This window comes from Scyliorhinus torazame, chromosome 2, assembly GCF_047496885.1.
Source record: "Scyliorhinus torazame isolate Kashiwa2021f chromosome 2, sScyTor2.1, whole genome shotgun sequence".
NCBI classification, from domain to species: Eukaryota; Metazoa; Chordata; class Chondrichthyes; order Carcharhiniformes; family Scyliorhinidae; genus Scyliorhinus; species Scyliorhinus torazame.
The window spans coordinates 261978594-261996529 of record NC_092708.1 but is presented as its reverse complement, the minus strand read 5'-3'; the positions used below and the strand labels follow the sequence as shown (position 1 = coordinate 261996529).

General features: G+C 52.3%; 1 protein-coding gene across 2 annotated transcripts in view; it reads left to right on the top strand.

Moving 5' to 3' along the window:
• Positions 1 to 17936, top strand: part of LOC140398093 (regulator of microtubule dynamics protein 3-like) — a 583369-nt gene that overhangs the window by 522195 nt on the left and 43238 nt on the right. For both annotated transcript variants that reach the window (XM_072486340.1, XM_072486332.1), the window contains exon 9: positions 3575 to 3673. In XM_072486340.1, coding sequence (XP_072342441.1) covers positions 3575 to 3673 — 99 coding nt within the window. The remainder of the gene's footprint in view (positions 1 to 3574; positions 3674 to 17936) is intronic.

Genomic DNA, 17936 nt, shown 5'->3' with positions numbered 1-17936 from the left:
TAATTTTAGGTAGCCCCTTAATCTGCTATATTGTTAAAATTAGAGTGTGGGTAAATTATTGACCTTTTATTCCTCAGTTTCTGCTGACCATCCTGTGTTGTCTAAGGTGTAAATTGTGATGTTCCTTGTATAGTTCTCCAAGATAGCTAAAAGTCATAGTGTTTACAAAGAACATCAAGCTATGTATTTAAAACGAAGCTAGTTTATTTTACACTACTTCAAATGGTTTGCACACACTACTAAGTAATAGCTAACAAAGTAATAATATTGAATCTATGTTAATCTATTATGTCTCTCGAATACAACCAACACTCTATCTCAACCTCACACTATCCTTCTCCATAAGCTTCTCCCAAAATGCTTAGAGACACAGCCATCCAGTGGTTTTTTTTTGGAAATTTTTTATTTAAAACAAAATTTGTAACATTTACAGAGAGAACAAAGAGCCTTAACATAGTGAAAACGAACAGTGGGAAAGAATAAATATGTTAATAAGGCACTTCCCCTATCAGCTCTGTTTGCCCATACCACACGTGTTCAACTAAACTAATGTGGCTCTAACCCCCCCCCCCCCCCACCCCTCACCCTCCCCTCGGGTGCTGCTGCTGTCGGTTTCCTGCACTGTTCCCTGAGAGTCTGCAAGCGACTTTCTCCCGCGAGGGATCCCTGGTCACCCCCCCTTGCCCACTTAAGTCTCCTCTGCTCTACTTCTCAGCTGCCCCCCCCCCCGACCTCCCCTGCCCCCCGAGGTCTGACCTGCCAGGTCAGCCCTGCACCTGGCCCTACCCGCCCCTCCTCCTACTCTCCCTGGTGCCCCGTGACCTACGCTAGCTACGCTGACCCCTGCCCTTGGCGCCTGACTGTCTCCCGCCCGGGTGCTCGGGCCTTCCCCCCACACACCAAGGACCCATTAACCTGATTATATCTCCACATGCCGTTTCAAGTCCCTTAACCAGCCCCTAGCCCATCCCCCTAACAGAGGCCCCGATCTCCCACCGAAAGATACCAAGTGCAGAGCCCCCTTTGCAGAGCCCCTCTCTCCCGCCCCCCCCCCCCTGTTGCAATCTCCCCAAAACACCCTAAGCAGTGCGCCCTCCAGCCCCCGCTCTCTGTCCAGACTGAAAACAATCTTGGATAAAACATTACAGTACAGGATCATTTAACAAACTGCCGCCACACAAAAGCTCTGAGAGCCCAGAGTCCTTTAGTTCAAGTCCAGCTTTTAATAAAAGTCCACTCCTAGTCAGACCGCCACCACTATACAGCACTGAAAAAACTAAGTGCCCGTTAGTTCAAGTCCAGCTTCTTACCTTTAATGAAGGCCCAAACCGGTTCTGGTGTCTCGAAGTAGTAATGGAGTTCCTCAAACGTAACCCAAAACTTCGCAGGATACAGCATTCCAAACCTCACCTCCTTTTTGTAGAGGGCTGCCTTTACCTTGATGAATCCTGCACGCCTCTTGGCCAGCTCCGTTCCCACGTCCTGGTAGATGCGCACCTCGCAGTTCTCCCATCTGCTGCTCCTCTCCCCCTTGGCCCATCGTAGCACACGTTCCCTGTCAGCCAGCCGGTGAAAGCGGACCACCAAGGCCCTCGGTCGGTCGCCTGTCCTGGGCTTCCTTGTGGGGGCTCTATGCGCCCCATCCAACTCCAGGGGTCGAGGGAAGGCCTCCGGTCCCATCAGTGCCTCGAGCATACCCATCACGTATGCACCCACATCCGATCCATCCCAGCCCTCGGGGAGGCCAACGATCCTCAAGTTCTGCCTCCTGGCTCTGTTCCCCAGCTCTTCAAGCTGCTCCTGCATCCTCGTGTGGCGGGAGTTCAGCTCCTCCACCTCGTGCTCCAGCTCCGTTACCGTGTCCACCTGGCTGGAGAGCTTCACCTCGACCTCCCTGAGCGCCTTCTCTTGGACCGCCTGTGTCTCGACCATTCGGTCCATTACCGCTCTCATCGTGTCCAGCGTGTCCCTCTTCAGTTCGGCGAAGCAATTCCTGAAGAATTCCATCTGTTGCTCTCTTGGCCAGTGGGCCTCCGCTCCGTGGTGCCTGTCGTCTGCCATACTCCCTCTTCCCCCCCCCCCCCCCCCCCGGTCTGGGGTCCCCGCTGCTCCCGCTTCGATCCTTGCCGCTCCACTCGACCACTTCTGGTCCAGCTGTCCATACCCCGGGGGGAAAGCCTCTTCCCTATCGTCCCCTCCACCGATTCAGGTCGCCAGGTCCCAAAAAAGTCTTTTGGAAAAGGTCAGTTTGCCCATCGCGGGCTTGAGCGATCCGACCTGCTTCCTCGAGGGCGCCACCGGGAGTCCCAATGCCATCCAGTGTTGAGATACATGAACACCATCTTGTTAACCCTTTACTCTCAGATTATACATATCATTACATAAATCTTTCAAATTCTTCTCAATTTTGTTTCGACCTTGCTGCCACCTAAATTCCCTGCACTGTTTAAATTCACTTTGGGTCTCTTCTGCGATGCTACTCCGTGGTTCCTTGCAATGTTCCACTTGGGTTCCTCACACTCTTCAAATTCACTCCAGGCCTCATCAACAATATTCCTCTGGACTTCCTTGCATTGTTTATTTTCACGTTTTACCTCATCCATGATACTCCATAGTCCTGATGAAAAGTTCTCTTTGTGACCTGGCCAATATTCAGTATTTAATGAGTCACCAGAAACAGACTAGCTTCATTCACATCAGTGCTGTTTGTATGATCTTATACGCTGTGGGCTACATGGTAGCACAGTGGTTCGATTCCCGGCTTGGGTCACTGGTTGTGCGGAGTCTGCCCGTTCTCCGTGTGTCTGCGTGGGTTTCCTCCGGGTGCTCTGGTTTCCTCCCACAAGTCCTGAAAGACGTGCTGTTAGGTAATTTGGACATTTTGAATTCTCCCTCTGTGTACCCGAACAGGAGCCGGAATGTGACGACTCAGGATTTTTCACAGTAACTTCATTGCAGTGTTAATGTGACACTACTTGTGACACTAATAAAAATTATTATTAAGTAAATATACAGCTGTTAATCCAGTTTAAAATTAGCAGGGCATAGAGTAATACTTACTTTGTAAAACAGATTTGGCTCCGGTTGGACTACAGCCCCACAGATGCCAATGATGCAGCAATGGAAATCAGGGGTGCAAAAGAGGCCAGAATTGGAGAAATCAGAGATCTTCGCGGGTTATAGAGATCATAGATAATAATCGGAGCACAAGACCAAAATATAAAAACTTTGCATAGAAAATTTCTGTAGCTTCCTGAACACATTCCATTTTAGCCATGTAGCCTTTAGCATCTATTGCTTTGGTCCTGCAGAATGAGAAATAAACAGTCTGCCTGTTACCTTAGAGTCATGAACTGGAGGTTCAAGACACATGTACATGCAAAAAGGTTATGTTTAATTCACAGCAATATTATTTATTGCATTCATTCCATACATGTTTGTGAAATAATTTCCATTTCAGCTGTTCAGTTTTTCATTCATTATGCCACAGGTTCCTTTGTAAAATAAGTAGTTTACATTACACTTGCATATATCTTTACATAATGTTACAAAACACTTCAATTTTATTTTGCAGGTGGCACAGTTAAGTTGGGTCGAAAGGAAGGCAGCCTCAACTTTCTATGCAACACCTCCAAGTTCCACCGTTGGTGAGGCTCTGAAAAACTTTTTAAGGGTAAGATCTGGTTTGAATCGAGCATCAACATTTCTATATTGTATCTCTGATAAATTGCAGGTACTAAGAGTGGGGAAAGAACTGTTGCTGATTATAAGTATCTAAAAATTATGGAAGTCTGAGGCAAAAAAACCATAGGACATTATTGTCCACTTAAGATAATGGCGTGGGACTTCCGGTGGTGGCTATGAGGGAGTGAGTCGCACATTCAGTGGCTCTCACTCCGACTGGCTTTTTGGACCTGGTTTCCCGACTTTTCGGAACTTTTGAGCGTTAGAAAAGACGGCCACAAAGTTGCTGATTGAAGTGTGCGGAGCTGTATGGAAACAAAGAAGAGCAGAAAGCAGCGAAAGCAGGAAAAGAAGGGGCAGAGACAAAGTGGTGTGGGAGCTGACCCGGGACCGCGGACCAGATGATCCAAGCAGCGCTGGACAATATGCTGCAGGTCATAAAGGGAATTTTTGAAGACATGAAGCGGGATAACTTAGAACGGCTGCAGAAAGCGGTGGAGCAAGTGAACCAAAGATTAGAGGCCCAGGACAAAAAGGTCAAGGAGCTGGAGTAAGCAGTGGAGGAACAGGCGGACACAGAAACGGTCGCTGCAATAGAGATAGATGGGTTGAAGGAGCGACAGAGAAGGCTGCTTGACAGAATTGAAGACCTGGGAAACAGAGCCCGCAGTCAAAATTTGAGAATTATTGGCCTCCTAGAGGGGGCCGAAGGAGCGGATGGCACGACATTTGTGGCAGACCTGTTGCAGCAGCTAATAGGGGCTAACTCCTTTCCACGACCGCTGGAGCTGGATGAGACACAGGGTGCAGGTGAGGCAGCTGCGACCCCCTCCCGACCAGTGGTGGTCACATTCCACAGGTTCACAGACAAGGAGCGGGTCCCTCAGTGGGCAAAGAGTACGAAGAGCTGTACATGGAACAACAATGTCCTGCGCATTTACCAAGACCTAAGTCAGGAGGTGGCCAGGCGGCGAGCAGCCTTTAAAAGAATTAAAGAGATTTTGTTCAAAAAGCACGAAGTTCGGTCTGCTTTTCCCGGCACAGCTTTGGGTCACGCACCAGAGCAAGCATTACTATTTTATGGACCCCGATGAGGCAATGGAGTTCGCAAAGGATCAGGGACTGGTGCCGAATTGAGGGCTCACGGACCAAAGTCAGAGTCTGAGTATTATTGTCTGTGGGACTTCTAGTTTTCTTGGACTGACTTTATATTTTTTGTTGCTTCACAGGTACTTTGTAGTTGCTTTTTTCCGTTTTTGCTGCCTATGGGTACAATGGGCGAGGGGGGGGGGGGATGGATGCCCCCTCTCTCTTTTGGGTTGTCTTTTTGCTTTTTCTTTGTGTTTTTCTCATTTTGAAGCTTCCAACGTAACAGAAATTTGGCCCGGGAAGCAATGGGGGTTAAAGGTATCGGATGTAGGGGGGTGACGCGAGTACTGTGTTGCTGTGTGTTTTTATTATTAAAGTGCAGAAAGGGGTGATCGGTATCACTCATCTGTTTACACAACTGGAACAGCATTACAGCTGGAGCGGTCTCGGGTCTTTGTTTGATTACCCTTGTTTTTTGTTTGACCTCCCTTACTGCAGGGAGACTGCTCGAGCAGGACAGATCAGGGGGATGGGTGGGGGGGATGAGCTCGGGGAGACATTGGGAGCGAGAGAAGTGGGCGCCGGAGGATGAGTCACCGGACTAGCGGGAAGCTAGACAAGGGAATCAGGTGAGGGTGATGCATACAGCCTGTATGTGGTAATCACCACTGTTGTATATATTAGGAGATGTGTGGTAAGGCCCTGTACTACAGGTACGGAGGTAGTCCCTGCCTGCTGGCTCCACCCAGTAGGCGGAGTATAAATATGTGTGCTCCTCGTACAGCAGCCATTTCGCCAGCTGCTGTAGGAGGCCACACATGTTAGTGTAATAAAGCCTCAGTTGTATTCAACTCTCGTCTTTGTGCAATTTATCGTGCATCAATTTATTACACTAAAGTTTTCAGAAGATGGACCTCCACATCAAGCCGGATCGCCTGCATCTGGATCCGCAATCAAGCAACGCTGTAATGTGAGAGTTCCTTTAAGGCATGGATGTTTAAGAAATGTACCTTTAAGAAAACAGTGATGTCAGAGAGTGGGTGCTGAGCTCAGTTCAGCCATTTTGGAAGTTTTGCAGTTTTAAAAACAGCTCCTTTGTGTCTGTGTGTTTCCAGAGAGCTGCAGTTTGAAAAGAGCTTGGGGAGTGTCTGTGTTTTGCAGTGAGCTGGATCTCTGCCATGAAAGACTATCTCTGGATCATTTGGGTGATTTAAACTCATAATAGTAAAGCCTTTAACCTGATGTGATTCTGTTTAAAGGTGTTAAGTCTCTTGGAAGTTTGAAGGAACATTTTGAGGAATTATTTTACTGTTGCAATATTTTCTGAGTTGTCTTTGAAGTAAGGGGTGTTAAGAGATCCAATGTTTATTTCAGATATTAAGTTGAGTTCATGGAATAAACATTGTTTTGTGTTTAAAAACCCACATGTCCATAATTGTAATCTCACACCTAGGGAACAAGCCATGTGCTAGGAAAAGCAACAAATACATTAAAGGGGGAGGATGGTTGAACTCCATGATATATTTTGGGGTTCTGAAAACGCCTCGCCCATAACAATGCCAAAAAGGACTTTGAACATTGGCTAGCTTGTTTCGAAGCTTACATCAGGTCTGCACCAGACCCAATTTCAGAAACTCAGAAGATCCAGATCCTCTACTCGCGGCTGAGCTCCAACGTTTTTCCGCTTATCCAGGATGCGCCGACCTATGATGAAGCCATGGCGCAACTGAAAGAGAACTACGCCTAGCAGACGAATACGCTCTTCGCCAGATACATACTCTCTACTCGTAGTCAGCTCCCTGGTAAGTCTGTAGAAGATTTCTGGCGTGCTTTAATTCCCCTTGTCAGAGACTGTGACTGTCAGGCTGTCATGGCCATGGAACATTCGAACCTCCTCATGCGGGACGCTTTCATCACGGGGATATGGTCAGACCACATCCGCCAGCGACTTTTAGAGGGGTCCACGCTCAACCTCGCGGAAACCAAAAAGCTGGTGCTATCGATGGCAATCGCCTCCCGCAATATCCAGGCCTACACCCCCGGCCGCACGGCCCACTCCTCCTACGCATCATGGACTCCGCAGACGGTCGCCCCACCGGGCACCCCACTCAGCCAATCCTACGCCTGTGCCACACGCCAGCCAGCCAACCCCAGGGGCCCCAGATTTTACTTCTGTGGGCAGCAAAACAGCCCCGCCAACGCTGCCCGGCCCGCAACGCCCTTTGCAAGGCCTGCGGCAAGAAGGGGCACTTAGCTGCGGTGTGCCAGACCTGCTCCGGCGCCGCGATCACCCCGACCCCCCCCCCTCCCCCCGCGTACGGACAGTGGGCACCGCCATCTTCCCCTCCTCGGACCATGTGCGGCCAGTGGACGCCGCCATCTTCCCCTCCTCGGAGCACGTGCGGCCCATGGGCGCCGCCATCTTTTTCAACCCCCTCCACATGCGGCCCGTGGGCGCCGCCATCTTGTCCACCTCAGGATCTTCAGGCGCCGCCATCTTGTCTCCCCCACGGCACATGGGTGCCATCATCGTACCAGGACCCATGCCCCCCGGGCACCCCATCGTCCGACACCAGCGACGACCAGCAGCGACTCGCCTCGGTCACGATTGACCAGTCTCGCCCGCACAATCTAGCCACCGCTTCGACAAGCGTGAAGATCGATGGGCACAAGGTCTCCTATGTGCTGGACTCCGGGAGCACTGAAGGCTTCATCCATCACGATACGGTAAGGCACTGCTCCCTCACGGTAAACCCCGCCAATCAGAGATTCTCCGTGTCCCACTCCGTGGCGATCCGTGGGTACTGTATAGCCAGGCTCACGATCCAGGGCATCGAATTCAGCGGCTTCCGCCTCTACGTCCTCCCCAACCTCTGCGCTGCCCTGCTACTCGGCCTGGACTTCCAGTGTAACCTCCAGAGCCGAACATTGAAATTCGACGGGTCCCTACCACCCCTTAATGTGTGCGGCCTCACGACCCTAAAGGTCGACCCACCTTCCCTATTCGCAAACCTAACCCCGGATTGCAAACCCGTCGCCACCAGGAGCAGACTGTACAGCACCCAGGGCAGGACCTTCATCAGGTCCGAGGTCCAGCGGCAGCTTCGGGAAGGCATCATCGAGGCCAGCAATAGCCCCTGGAGAGCCCAAGTGGTAGTGGTGAAAACTGGGGAGAAACACCGAATGGTTGTGGACTACAGCCAGACCATCAATCGGTACACGCAGCTCGACGATTACCCCCTCCCACGCATATCTGATATGGTCAATCAGATTGCACAATACCGGGTCTTCTCAACTGTAGACCTCAAATCCGCCTACCACCAACCGCCCATACACAGCCTTCGAGGCAGATGGCCACCTCTACCATTTTCTTAGGGTTCCCTTCGGCGTCACCAGCTTCCAAAGGGAGATGGACCGAATGGTCGACCGGTACTGGCTGCGGGCCACTTTCCCGTACCTAGACAATGTCACCATCTGCGGCCTCGATCAGCAGGACCATGATGCCAACCTTGCCAAATTTCTCCACACCGCCACTCTCCTAAATCTCACCTATAACAAGGAGAAGTGCGTATTCAGCACGAACCGCTTAGCCATCCTCGGCTATGTGGTCCAGAACAGAGTTCTGGGGCCCGACCCCGACCGCATGCGCCCCCTCATGGAACTCCCCCTTCTGTCCCAAAGCCCTCAAATGCTGCCTGGGCTCTTTTTTCTTACTACGCCCAGTGGGTCCCAAACTATGTGGACAAGGCCCGCCCACTCATCCAGTCCACTCTTTTCCCCCTGACGGCCGAAGCTCAACAGGCCTTCAACCGTATTAGGGCCGACATCGCCAAGGCCGCGATGCACGCAGTCAACGAGACGTTACCCTTTCAAATGGAGAGCGACGCATCAGACATCGCTCTAGCCGCCACCCTCATCCAGGCAGGCGGGCCCGTGGCATTCTTTTCACGAACGCTTCATGTCTCCGAAATTCGACACTCCTCCGTCGAAAAAGAGGCCCAGGCCATCGTTGAAGCTGTGCGGCATTGGAGGCATTACCTGGCCGGCAGGAGATTCACTCTCCTCACTGACCAACGGTCGGTAGCTTTCATGTTTAACAACACACAGCGGGGCAAGATCAAAAACGATAAAATCTTGCGGTGGAGGATCGAGCTCTCTATCTACAACAACGAGATTTTGTATCGCCCCGGTAAACTCAATGAGCCCCCCGATGCCCTATCCTGAGGTACATGTGCCAGCGCACAGGTGGACCGTCTCTGGACTCTGCACGACAACCTTTGTCACCCAGGAGTCACACGGTTGTACCCCTTCATCAAGGCCCGCAATCTGCCCTACTCCGTCGAGGAAGTCAGGGCAATCATCAGAGACTGCCAGGTCTGTGCAGAGTGCAAACCGCACTTCTACCAGCCGGACCGTGCGCGCCTGGTGAAGGCTTCCCGCCCCTTTGAACGCCTCAGCGTGGATTTCAAAGGGCTCCTCCCCTCCACCGTCCGTAACGCTTACTTCCTCAGTGTGGCCGATGAGTGCTCCAGATTCCCCTTCGCCATCCCATGCCCCGATATGACGTCTGCCACCGTCATCAAAGCCCTCAACACCATCTTCGCTCTGTTCGGCTTCCCCGCCTACACCCTCAGCGACAGGGGATCCTCATTCATGAGTGATGAGCTGCGTCAGTTCCTGCTCAGCAGGGGTATCGCCTCCAGCAGGATGACCAGCTATAACCCCTGGGGAAACGGGCAGGTGGAGAGGGAGAACCGGACGGTCTGGAGGGCCGTCCAGCTGGCCCTACTGTCACCCGGCCTCCCACTCGCAGGAGGTCCTCCCCGATGCACTGCACTCCATTTGGTCGCTCCTATGCACTGCGACTAACGACACACCCCATGAACGTCTCTTCGCCTTCCCCAGGAAGTCCACATCCGGGGTGTCGCTCCCGACTTGGCTCGCAGCTCCAGGACCCTACTCCTCCGTAAGCACGTACGACACCACAAGGCGGACCCGTTGGTTGAAAGGGCGCAGTTACTCCACACCAACCCCCAGTATGCCTACGTAGCGTACCCCGATGGTTGACAGGATACTGTCTCCCTCAGGGACCTGGCACCAGCAGGTTCTCCACACACACACACACCCCACCGGCCCGGCGCCACCCTTCCCTCCCTCCCCTCCCCGGCGCACCCAGCAGCAACCCCCCCCCCCCCCGGGACCATCAGTCCTGCCCCTGCCCACGCCTGAGGATGAGGACGATTTTGGCACGCTCCCAGAGTCACCGAGGACCAGACCGACACCGGAATCGCCGCCACCACTGCGTCGCTTCCAACGTCAGATCAAGGCCCCGGACCGGCTAAACCTGTAATTGGTTCGGGACTGTTAAAGCACCATGTACTGGACTCCAAATTCTTTTTGCCTCTGTATATTAAAACTTGTTCTGTATATAGTTCTCCGCCACCCCCGCCGGACTCAATTTTAACAGGGGGTGAATGTGGTAATCACCACTGTTGTATATATTAGGAAATGTGTGGTAAGGCCCTGTACTACAGGTACGGGGGTAGTCCCTGTCTGCTGGCTCCGCCCAGTAGGCGGAGTATAAATATGTGTGCTCCCCGTACAGCAGCCATTTCGCCAGCTGCTGTAGGAGGCCACACATGTTAGTGTAATAAAGCCTCACTTGTATTCAACTCTCGTCTTTGTGCAATTGATTGTGCATCACAGTGCATGGCAGGGGTCGGGTTACAAAGGGGTGTTGTTGCTAGGGGGGAGGGGCGGGAAGTTATTTTGCTGACATGGGAGGGATCTAAAGTAGGTAACAGAGTGGAGGTCGGCGGTGGGAGCTGCCAGGAGGCGAACTGGGAGGGGCGCGGCACATGGGCTGGGGGCGGGCCCAAGAAGGGGGATGGTTGATCGGCAAGGCGGGGGACAGGTGCCCTCAACCAGGCTGATCACCTGGAATGTCAGAGGACTAAACGGGCCAGTAAAGAGGGCGCGTGTGTTCGCACATTTGCGGGCTCTAAAGGCGGACGTAATCATGCTGCAGGCGACACATCTGAAAGTGACTGACCAGACCAGACTAAGGAAGGGCTGGATTAGCCAGGTCTTCCACTCGGGTTTGGAATCTGGGTAAGTCCAGGGGGGTGGCAATCGTGATAAATAAACGGGTTCAATTTGAGGCGGAGGGCACAATTGCAGACGGAGGTGGTAGATTTCTTATGGTCCGGGGTTCGTTTGAGGGGGTGAGGGTAGTCCTGGTGAATGTATATGTTCCAAATTGGGACGACGCTGACTTCATTAAAAGGGTGCTGGGGAAAAGCCCAGCCATAGATTCACGTAAGCTGATCATGGGTGGAGACTTCAACACGGACCTCGATCCCAGACTAGACCGGTCATGCTCCAGAACGGGTAGGCTCCCAGCGATGGCAAGGGAACTGAGGGGGTTCATGGAGCAGATGGTGGGGGGTAGACCCATGGAGAGCCAGACGGCCAACGGGAAGGGAATATTCGTTCCACTCGCATGTTCATAAAGTATACTCTAGAATCGATTTTTTCAATATGAGCAGGGACTGTGTAGGCGGGGTAAAAATTACGGAGTACTCGGCGATCACCATCTCGGATCATGCCCCACACTGGGTTGGTCTGCAAAGGGAGCTACCAGCGCCCACAATGGAGGTTGGATGTAGGATTGCTAGCGGAGGAGGGGGTGTGCGAGAGACTGCGGAAGTGCATGCAGGACTACTTGCAGGTCAATGACACAGAGGAAGTCTCAGCAGCGACCCTGTGGGAGGCGCTGAAGTCGGTGGTAAGGCGGGAGCTAATTTCAATTCAGGCCCACAGAGATAGAACGGACAGAGTGGAGATGGACAGACTGGTCAAGGAGATCCACCGGACAGATAGGGAATGCGCAGAGGCCCCGAGGGAGGACCTACTTAGAGATAGACAGAGATTGCAGACCAAGTTGGGAGTGTTGTCCACGAGCAAGGCAGTGGAACAAATCGGGAAGACAAAGGGTGTGGTCTCTGAGCATGGGGAGAAGGCTAGTAGAATGCTTGCGCAGCAACTCAGGAGGAAGGAGGCAGCCAGAGAAATAGGCAGGGCGGTGGACGGTATGGGGAACAGAGTGGATGACCCATCAGGACTGAACAGGGTGTTTCAGGAGTTTTACAGCAAGCTCTATACCTCGGAATCCCTGGGGAGCCGGAGGAGATTAAGCGTTTCTTAGACGGACTGACCTCCACAAAAGTGGGTAGGGGGCTAGTAGACGGACTGGGGGCCCCGATCAGAACTGAGGCAGTACTGGGGGGCTTGAAGGCCATGCAGTCGGGTAAATCCCCGGGGCCGGATGGATACCCAGTGGGGTTCTACAAAAAGTTCTCGGAGATAGTGGGGCCGTTGCTAACTTGGGTATTTAACGAGGCGAGGGTCAGAGGGACGCTACCCCCGTCGATGTCACAGGCTACCATTTCGCTGATATTAAAGCGGGATAAAGAAGCGGCCCCACCCAGTGAGCCAGCGTGTGGGTCATATAGACCAATCTCTCTGATCAACGTCACGCCAAGCTCCTGGCTAAGGTCTTGGCACTTAGAATTGAGGACTGTGTCCCGGAGGTGATCGGGGAAGACCAAACAGGGTTTGTGAAAGGCAGGCAGCTGGTAGCCAACTTGAGAAGACTACTCCATGTGATCATGATGTCCCCGGAGGGCAGAGAGGTAGAGGCAGTGGTGGCAATGGATGCCAAGAAGGCCTTTGACTGGGTGGAGTGGGACTATTTGTGGGAGGTACTCGGACGGTTTGGGTTCGGGGAGGGCTTTGTTGACTGGATTAGATGATTGTACCAGGCCCCAAAAGCTCGCGTGAGGACGAATAGGACAACATCAGAGTACTTTAGATTACACCGGGGGACCAGACAGGGATGACCACTCTCCCCATTGCTGTTTGCACTGGCCATAGAGCCGCTGGCGATTGCCCTGAGAGCTGCGAGGGGGTGGAAGGGAATGATTAGGGGAGGGGTGGAACACAGAGTATCGCTGTACGCGGACGACCTGCTCTTGTACATATTGGACCCGCTGGCTGGGATTGACAGTATACTAGGAATATTGAGAGAATTTCAGGGTACAAACTGAGCATGGCTAAGAGTGAGATGTTTGTAGTGCAGGCGAGGGGCCAGGGGAACAGGTTGAAGTGGCTGCCATTTAGGATGGTCGGAGAAAGTTTCCGATACTTAGGGATACAGGTGGCACGAGACTGGGGCAGGCTGCATAAGGTAAATTTGACTAGAATGGTGGAACAAATGAAGAGTGAGTTCAGGAGGTGGGATGCACTCCCGTTTTAACTTGCGGGGAGAGTGCAGACAGTAAAGATGACAACCCTCCCAAGATTCTTGTTTATTTTTCAGTGCCTCACGATTTTCATCCCGCGGTCCTTCTTCAAAAGGGTCAACAAGATTATTATGGGCTTTGTCTGGACAGGGAAGTCCCCGCGGGTGACGAAAGCGATGCTTGAGAGGAACCGTAGCGAGGGGGGGCTGGCACTGCCGAACCTCAGCAACTACTACTGGGCGGCCAACATAGCCATGGTAAGGAGTTGGATGGTGGGCACGGGGTCTATTTGGGGCGAGTGGAGGCGGCTTCGTGCAGGGGCACCCGTTTGGCAGGCCTGGTCATGCCCCCCCTACCGCTCCTGCCAGCCAGGTACTCCACCAGCCCGGTAGTGGTGGCAGCCCTGCGGATCTGGGGCCAGTGGAGGAAGCATGTATGGGAGGTGGGAGCATCGGTCTGGTCTCCAATATGCAACAACCACCAATTCGCCCCCGAGAACATGGACGGTGGATTCCGAGCGTGGCGGCGGGTGGGGGTGGGAAGGATGGGCGATATGTTCTTGTGGGGGAGCTTCTCGAGCATGAGGGCCTTGGAGGAGAAATTCAGACTAGTCCGAGGGAATGACTTTCGGTATTTGCAAGCGCGTGACTTCATACGTAGACAGGTCCCATCCTTCCCACGCCTCCCGCCAAATGGGATCCAGGACCGAGTAGTGTCTAGGGGAGAGGTAGGAGAGGGGAAAGTCTTGGATATTTACTGTGAACTTATGAAAGGGGAGGAGTCCCAGACAGAGGAACTGAAGCTCAGGTGGGAGGAGGAACTCGGCGAGCAGGTGGAGGAGGGGGTATGGGCGGAAGCCCTGAATAGGGTAAATTCAACTGGAACATGTGTTAGGCTCAGCCTGATTCAGTTCAAGGTCGTCCACCGGGCGGTGGACGGTGGCCCAGATGAGTAAATTTTTGGGGGTGGAGGATAAATGCACTAGGTGTGCAGGAGGGCCAGCGAATCACGGCCACATGTTCTGGGCATGCCCAAAACTTAGGAGATATTGGGAGGGATTTGCAGACGTCATGTCCCAGGTACTGAAAACTAGGGTGGTGATGAGTCCAGTGGTGGCACTTTTTGGGGTCTCTGAAGACCCGGGGGTCCAGGAGGAGAGGGAGGCCAATGTCTTGGCCTTTGCTTCCCTGGTAGCCCAGCGACGTATACTGCTGGCATGGAGGGACTCAAAGCCCCCAAAGACCGAAGGATGGCTCTCGGACATGTCGAGCTTTTTAGGGCTGGAAAAAATTAAGTTCGCCTTAAGAGGATCTGTACTAGGGTTCGCCCGAAGGTGGCAACCATTCATCGACTTCTTCGAGGGGAATTAAATGTCAGCAGGGGGGGTGGGGGGTAGATTAAAGTAGAATAGAAGGGATAAATAGGTGGGTACTGTTTATGAGAGAGGAGTGGTCTTTTGCACTATGTTTCTGCTTTGTGTTGATATTTGCACGTTACTGTACACTATAACTGTTTACAATGCCAAAAATACCTCAATAAAATTGTTTATTAAAAAAAAAGATAATGGGCGTGATTTGACAGAAACATTTCTGAGTGTCATTTTGGGAACGATTGGCGGAGTGTTTGCCGCATTGGCAACATCGTAACTGCATTTTGAGAAATCTGTTGCACCGCTCAATGATAGTACGAGTGGTAACATGGGCCTTGTTATATCGGGTCTCCGGCCTCTGCACTGACATCATCAGCCAGGAAGTCAGCAGGTACTTCTTATCCCCCTAGAGCCAACCCATCATCCTGGGCTGGTCCAAGAAGATGCCAGGGATCTCCGAATGTCCCACGATATAGCTGTCATGCATGCTCCCGGGGAGCTTTCACCACCTTCCCACACTCACGTGTCCCGCCTTTCTCAGAGTGCCATCCAGCGATCCAGTTGTGCTGGAAAACCTCACTCTGCACACTCATCCACGGTTGCAGCACGAGCCCTTAGATTCCAGACCCCTGCTGGGAACATTCGGGAGAGTGTGCTTAGTTGATCCACACACTTACCTTATCATCACAAGGATATCCGCCGTTGAGTCTGGCAGAAAGAAAGATGGCAGAGGCTGGCTCACTGGGTGGGGCCGCTCCTTTCACAGTGGAAACTCTAACCGAGGTGATGGCCGGAGAATTTGAGAGGCAGTTCACTAAGCACATGGAGGTGCTGCAGAAGGAGGCAATGGCTGCGATGAAGGAGTGGGTGGAGGAGGCGATTGCTCCAGTGAAGGCGGCGGTGATGAAGCCGTCGGCCGAGGGGTGGAGGAGGCCATGTCGCAGTACACTTGACCAGTTCACCTTGACGGGTGAGGAGCTGCGGTAGGTGGTGGAGGCTAACAAACGGTTCAGAGCCAAGATGGAGGAACTGGAGAACAGGTTGAGGCAGCAAAACTTGCAGATCATGGGCCTGCCTGAGGGGGTGGAGGCTCCGAGGCCGACTGAGTACTTTGCGAAGATGTTGGCCGAGCTGTTGGGGGAGGGAGAAGAACTCTCCCGATATAATAATAATCGCTTAAGTTACTGTGAAAAGCCCCTAGTCGCCACATTCCGGTGCCTGTTCGGGGAGGCCGGTCCGGGAATTGAACCCACACTGCTGGCCTTGTTCTGCATTACAAGCCAGCTGTTTAGCCCACTGTGCTAAACCAGCCCCTATGAATTGGACAGGGCATATCGATCGCTCAGAGCCAAGTCGAAAGCAAACAAGCCACCAAGGGCAGTTATAATTTGCTTCCATAAGTTTCACGTTGAGGAGAAGATCCTGAGTTGGGCGATTCAAAGGCGTGCGGTGAAGTGGGAAGGCATCGGTATTTGAATATACCAAGACTTTAAAAAAATATATTTTTATTAAGGCATTTATATGAAAAATAAATATAAACAAACACAAGAGCAAGAACAGACAGAAACATCATAAATTAATAACTAATCAACCCACCAATCCCCCTGCCATTCCCCTCCTCCTGCTCTGTCTTCTTCATGAATATACCAAGACTTGGCAGTGGAACTGGCGAGAAGGCAGGTCGCCTTCGGAAGGCGGCACCCTACAGCAACGGTGTGAGCTTCAGCGTGGTTTACCCGGCGAAGCTGAGGGTGACCTACAATTCGAGGGACTGCTACTTCAAGACAGTGGAGGCAGCAGAGGCGTTCGTGAAGGCGAGAGTATATGACCCCAACTGGGATGATGCCGGGTTTGTGATACCTGACTGGGCTCATGAGGAAGATGGGAAGAGTGGATCCGCGGAGGTTCTTACACCTGAGGGAACAGGAATATAAATTTTTCTCCCCGGTGTACTCGAGGATAGACTTTTTCATGGTGGGGAAGGCACGAGTGGCTGGGGTGAGGAGGTCGGAGTACTCAGCAGTAATGATTTTGGGCAGGACAGCACGGTGGTGCAGTGGTTAGCACTGCTGCCTTACAGCGTCATGATCCCAGGTTCGATACTGGCTCTGATTCACCGTCCGTGTGGAGTTTGCACATTCTCCCCGTGTTTGCGTGGGTTTCGCCCCCACAACCCAAAAGATGTGCAGGGTAGGTGGATTGGCCACGCTAAATTGCCCTTTAATTGGAAAAAATGAATTGGGTACTCAAAATTTTTTTTTTAAATAATGAATTTGGGCCATGCTCCATATTGGTTGGATGTGGTTCTGGAGGAGGGGACAGGCTAGAGGCCTATGGAGAATGGACGTGGGGTTGTTAATGGGCCGGAGCTTTTGTGATAAGATTGGGAAGGTGATCGAGGAATATGTGGGGTTTAATTGCACGGGGGAGGTGTCGCAGTCAGTGGCTTGGGAGGCTCTGAAGGCAGTATTGAGGGAGAAGGTGATTTCGTTCAAAGTTAAGGTGGGCAAGAAGGAGAGAGAGGAAGGGCAAAAACTGATAGAGGAGATTCTGATCGAGGCGGTATGTGGGGGATCCGGAACTGGGTCTCCTGGCCAAGAGGAAGAAGTTGCAGGCGAGGTTCGACCAATTGTCCACAGGGAAAGCGGTGCGCCAGTTAAGAAGGGTGAGGGGGGCTGTCTACAAGCACTGGGAGAACAACAAAGAAATGTACAGCACAGGAACAGGCCCTTCGGCCCTCCATGCCCGTGCCGACCATGCTGCCCGACTAAACTACAGTCTTCTACACTTCCTGGGTCCGTATCCCTCTATTACCATCCTGTTCATGTATTTGTCAAGGTGCCCCTTAAATGTCACTATCGTCCCTGCTTCCACCACCTCCTCCGGTAGCGAATTCCAGGCACCCACTACCCTCTGCCTCGTACACCTACTCTAAACCTTGCCCCTCGCACCTTAAACCTATGCCCCCTAGTAATTGACCCCTCTACCCTGGGGAAAAGCCTCTGACTATCCACTCTGTCTATGCCCCTCATAATTTTGTAGATCTCTATCAGGTCGCCCCTCAACCTCTGTCGTTCCAGTGAGAACAAACCGAGTTTATTCAACCGCTCCTCATAGCTAATGCCCTCCATACCAGGTAACATTCTGGTAATCCAAAATGCATTACCTCACATTTGTCTGGATTAAACTCCATCTGCCATCTCTCCGCCCAAGTATCCAAACAATCTAAATCCTGCTGTATCCTCTGACAGTCCTCATCGCTATCCGCAATTCCACTAACTTTTGTGACGTCTGCAAACTTACTAATCAGACCAGTTACATTTTCCTCCAAATCATTTATATATACTACAAACAGCAAAGGTCCCAGCACTGATCCCTGCAGAACACCACTGGTCACAGCCCTCCAATTAGAAAAGCATCCTTCCATTGCTACTCTCTGCCTTCTATGACCTAGCCAGTTCTGTATCCACCTTGCCAACTCACCCCTGATC